The following is a 5,044-nucleotide window of genomic DNA, read 5'->3' on the forward strand; positions in this document are numbered from 1 at the left end:
TCGAATGTTATAGTCTTGCTCCCTGTCCCTTTCCTCGTTCTTTCAGAGCCGCAAAGGTAACGTAGCAGATCCGTGGCCCCGCCGTCTCCTTTTTTCTCTCATCACCGTTGATCCAATGTGAATATACTGCAGTGAACTAGATAAATATATTGTGCAATAGTGTGAGAAGTGAACAGTGTAAATATCAACGCGGATTGGCCTCGGTTGAAATAGATATTCGAGGATTAAAAATGTCGGTCACGCGTTAAACGGCTCCTTTTTGTTTATGTTTCAGATGGTGAACCACAGGCTAAAGCGCGTGCAGAGCAAAAGGTACTCCACGCCCAGGAGGCCTTACGAGAAGTCGCGCCTCGACCAGGAGTTGAAGGTAAAGATATTATTCTCTATTTTTCCGGGAAATCCGGGTTTTTCTAATCCTTAGGGTCTTGAGAAAGTCTGTTCTAAGGTCTTGTTATGTTGTCTCGTTTCTGTAATGCCTTTTTTTATTGATTCTATATCCTATTTCTCTTCGTTTGTCAGGAAGTAGAGTTGGAGGGAATTTTTTAAAGTTATTACTATTGTTTTCGGCTTAGGTCTGTTGTGCATGGGAAGCTTTTCATGCAAATTGTAAAAAAATAAAGATACCGAGGTAGTTTCATCTAGCATTCACCGTCAATGGGTTTAGTTCTTGAGGTCGCTTTATAAGATCTTGGAGAGGTTTAATTTACTGGAAAAGGATTTAAAGGACTGGACTTCAGGCATGAACTTAGCTAGGTGTGAAAAATTGTCAGAGTTAAGCAGGCTGCATGTCTCCCCAGATAGAAATTTTAGTTTTAAGATCAAGTGACAATAATGGGATTGCAACTGGTATTATTGTCCAGATGTATCGTTAGTTTACCTGAACTATTCACTGATGGTGGTAATAACTATCAGGTGACTATGGCATCCAGACCTCCTGGTGCTCTGGACAAGGCAAGCAAGGCTCCACTAAATACTGCTAACCCTATGACGACGGTGCGTCACACCCATGTGACGCACCTAAATTCCCGATGCCGGGGCGTCATGCCAGTGTGAAATTTCCAATGCAAGATTGCAATGGCCCAGCCTAGGGGTTTTCGCATAGCGTGTTCCCCGTCGGGAAAGGGTTAACCAGGAAAAGCTTGTACTGTTTCCTTGTTTGATGCTAATTGTCTGTTAATACGATACTTTCTGTCTTGGCAGTGTGGTGAAGGTTTTTACCAGAATGCTGATAAGTGTTGTCTATGCCCATTGCCTAGTGCCATGCCTTTAAAACTATCATTAATGGGACTTGTTATCCATGTCATGAATTTACTGTCGGTATTTATGAAATGCAATCCATTATTTTTTTTATTTTGAGTGTTAGCCTGTAGGTCTCTGCTCCACCGGCGCTTGGCAGAGAACCCCCCACAAATGTTTGCCATTGTGTATACTGGCATCTGCATTGGATTAGCTTGCCAAGGTGTTCATACATTGTTGGATTATCTAAACTATATATTATTTGTATTGGAAGTGTTGCATAGTTTCCCTTCTACTATTTGGCAAGTAGAAAGTTAATTTGACCATATGTCTAACTTTATAATTGAATTGTACAAGGATGGATGGTATATAGGGCGTAAGGTGGAATGTATGAAGTGCACCCTAATTATTACTGATTATCCAAAGAAGAAATAACCTTGTGCATTTCGAGAAGTCATCAGATCATTTATTTCATTCAACTTATAATTCCCTGTTCTCAACAGCTTCTCGGCGAGTATGGGCTCCGTAACAAGAGGGAATTATGGATTGTGAAGATGCTCTTGGCCAAGATCCGAAAGGCTGCCCGAGAGCTCCTGACCCTCGATGAGAAGGACCCCAGGAGGCTTTTCCAGGGTAAATAATATGGTTTAATTTCATTGTGTGTGTTTAGATGTAATATATATATGTAGTTATATATTTGATATAAATTCATTGTCCTAGCTTTTCCTTGTATTTCTTGCCTTGTAATTTATGCATGTCAGATGCAGATGATATCAGGTGAAACTTATGACAGCCAAAATTTAATGTCTGGCTAGGTTTTTTTTTTAAGGGGTGAATAAAATATGTATATCAATGTATGATAGTGCATATAGATCTCTGGCAACTTATCTTTATTCCATTCACAAAGAGGTAATTTTGTCTTGTGCAGCTCCTGCTAGGAAAAGTCCATAGCCTTCAGGCGAGAGATCTCCTTTTCACCTGCCTTATTCTTTTTCTTTTTTCCCCATACATTAACAAATCAAGAAAAATATCTATACAAATGTAAAACTTGTATTTAAAGGGACCAATCATGACATGATAGGATGTCATCTGGCAGGAGCAAGATATTCCCATGATGTATCTTATCTCCTGATGTTGAATGGGTTAATTAAGGAGCTAATTTAAAGTTGTATATATACTTGGTGGTAGTAAATTGGCACAGTGCAGAGGCTTGACACTATGCTATTGGATAGAATGAATGATTTTAGGTCATCCGTCACAGCAAATTTCAAATATAGAATAAATGATAAATATAATTACTAAAGTTCTTATTGGCACTGACTTTGGTAATATTTACCAGTAAGGTTTTCAAAAAACCTTTTCTACGTTTTATTCTTGGTCTTGGAGAACTTACAAAAATTTCTTTTCAAATTAGGTAATGCTCTTCTTCGACGTCTGGTCCGCACTGGTGTCCTGGAGGAGTCCCGCATGAAGCTTGATTACGTGTTGGGTCTGAAGAACGAGGACTTCTTGGAGCGCCGCCTGCAGACACAGGTCTTCAAGCTTGGACTGGCCAAGTCCATCCATCACGCACGTGTCCTCATCAAGCAGGGCCACATCAGGTAAATCATAAGGAAATGTCACCAGTTACAGTAGGATTGTAGCAAGAACCATTAAATGTTCATGAATGGCGATTGGAAACTTTTAGGGGTACCAGGTGGATTGTATTTTTTACTTGCAGGTGAGACCATTTCTGTGACTTCATTGGTCAACCCTCCCACACTTGGTATATTTATGCTCAGTTATTTCTAGAGGCCACTTGACTAGGTATATCCTAGCAACGTCTCATTTACTTGTGATGAAACAGCTGTCCTCACAAACCTTATAGAAGCTAGAGCTTCTGATGATGGTGAGCTGCTTTCTCGATGTTTTAGAGAAGAAAAGTTAAAAGCACTACTATATCAGCTTGACCAATTTTTAAATTTTTAAAAAATGTGTTGCTGCTTAAATCTGTCTACCGGTTGTTTATTAGATATTTTGAGCTAGTGTTAACATAGTATTTTTCAACATAACTCTTGAATCATTTTAGGGATATTGCATGGGCAAACCTTAAATGCATGTGAATGCAAGTAGTATGAAATAGTATTCCCTTGAACTAATATTACAGGAATGTGGTAGGGTTTTACAAGTAACCAATTATTTATTTTACCAGGGTGCGCAAGCAGGTCGTGAATGTTCCCTCATTCATTGTACGTCTCGACTCCCAGAAGCACATTGACTTCTCCCTCAAGAGTCCGTTCGGTGGTGGACGCCCTGGCCGCGTTAAGAGGAAGAACCTCCGCAAGGGAAGCGGAAAGGCTGATGACGGTGAAGGCGAATCTGATTAGATCAATGGTTTCCTGATGCAATAAAGAACGGGAACTTAAAAATTGCTTTTCACTTCCTAGACTTTTATAAAGTTTAATGCTGTGCATTTCCTGGAGCTTAATTATATATTTTTTTTTCTATTCAGTGCCAAAGGAAATGGAAACTTCCTTATGTCTCATAGGGGTTAAAGTAATGTAGCAAGAATTTGCCAGTTGTACTATAATTGAAGGAATTATAATTCTGAAAACGGGTCTACGAATACATTTTTCAGGGACCACATTCTAACATTGTAATAAAGTTACCCCAGCCCTGAAAACGGTAAAATATTGATTATAATGGATTTTACATGATATACTACACTACTAAGCAGCCACAGTTTAAAATTCACCAAACCATGCAAAGGTGAAAAAATGGATGGAAATTTAAAAATTCCTTTTCTCTCCCCTCTTTTTCCGCCTCCCCCTCCCATCTCTTTCCTCTCTGTGCGGCCTTAAAATGAGCATGCATTCATCGAGGATGCATGTTTACAAACTTTTATTTTCGTTCCCTTTGCTTCCAGGTAGATTCCCAGCCCACCCCCACCCCCTCATACACATGCGAACACGCACTTTTTTGGCATGCTTCGAATTAAAGACAAGAAAATTAAACATTTATTTCACAAATGAAACCATGAAACCTCGGTTACCAATTTATTTAACAGTTTTAGCTGTGCCAGCAATATGGAAGAGTAAATTAACGTCTCGGCAATAGCCATAGTAACATAATTCATTGTAAGTTAATAATGGGATGGATATGCTTGGAACAGGGGTATCAGATTCTCAACATCAGGCTGGAACTCACTTGAAAGTCATGAATACGTTCTGTAATTTTTTTTTTTTTTTTTTTTTTTTTTTTTTTTTTGCTTGGAAATACGCAAAGTGAATTATTACTTGACTGCTCCTTATAGCCACCCTCTCCTCCCCAACTGTCACGCGTATGACATGAATGAAGAAACGTCCTTAGAGCCTTATTTTGAAGGCTCATTGAGAACTCGCATTCGTGTAACTAAGTTGGATGAAGCCACATCTACGCTGTTGCTGCCAATGTGGATGGTGATGTGACAAACGGAATTTTCATAATTATTCCTTGTATTAGATTTATGTCGCGTCCAGACGGATGCGCTTCCCTCGATGTCACAACAGAAACCACGAATGAAACTTGGCTTTGTTATCCCTAAAGCCACGTCCACACGGTCGAGCAGTGCCCGTCGGGCACGAAGGCTCTGCCCTTGTACGAGCAGTTTCAGCGGGCAAACCATCAAACTGTCCGCTCCCGGCGCCAATGGAGGGCAGTGGATCGAGGTCTTCCGTCACTGCCAAACGCACGAGGTAAGGTGCAGGCACTGACTACCACGTTATTAGCACACCATGTCCACACCGAGTACTAGTGCATATTGGTCACGACAAGAATAGTGCTATCTTCT

The 5,044-nt window shown here is 40.1% G+C and overlaps 1 protein-coding gene across 2 annotated transcripts; it reads left to right on the plus strand.

Moving 5' to 3' along the window:
- On the plus strand, positions 1–3,644 carry RpS9 (ribosomal protein S9). Of its 2 annotated transcripts, none has more exons than XM_043003761.2 (5): positions 1–117; positions 275–367; positions 1,740–1,869; positions 2,651–2,837; positions 3,428–3,644. In XM_043003761.2, exons 2-5 carry the CDS (start codon positions 275–277, stop codon positions 3,600–3,602), a joined length of 585 nt encoding a protein of 194 aa, XP_042859695.1. In that variant the 5' UTR covers positions 1–117; the 3' UTR covers positions 3,603–3,644. The 2 variants fall into 2 exon arrangements, with proteins under 2 accessions (XP_042859695.1, XP_042859694.1); XM_043003760.2 differs by having other exon boundaries at positions 9–56.
- Positions 3,645–5,044: the final 1,400 nt, after the last annotated feature.

The sequence above is a fragment of the Penaeus japonicus genome, unplaced genomic scaffold, assembly GCF_977035675.1.
Source record: "Penaeus japonicus unplaced genomic scaffold, GWHDUDI00000001_assembly GWHDUDI00000002, whole genome shotgun sequence".
In the NCBI taxonomy this organism is placed as follows: Eukaryota; Metazoa; Arthropoda; class Malacostraca; order Decapoda; family Penaeidae; genus Penaeus; species Penaeus japonicus.

Coding starts and splice junctions, on each gene's coding strand:
- RpS9 (XM_043003761.2), top strand. CDS start 275: ATGGTGAACCACAGGCTAAAGCGCGTGCAGAGCAAAAGGTACTCCACG. Junction 368..1,739: donor GCCTCGACCAGGAGTTGAAG/GTAAAGATATTA, acceptor TGTTCTCAACAG/CTTCTCGGCGAGTATGGGCT. Junction 1,870..2,650: donor CCCCAGGAGGCTTTTCCAGG/GTAAATAATATG, acceptor TTTTCAAATTAG/GTAATGCTCTTCTTCGACGT.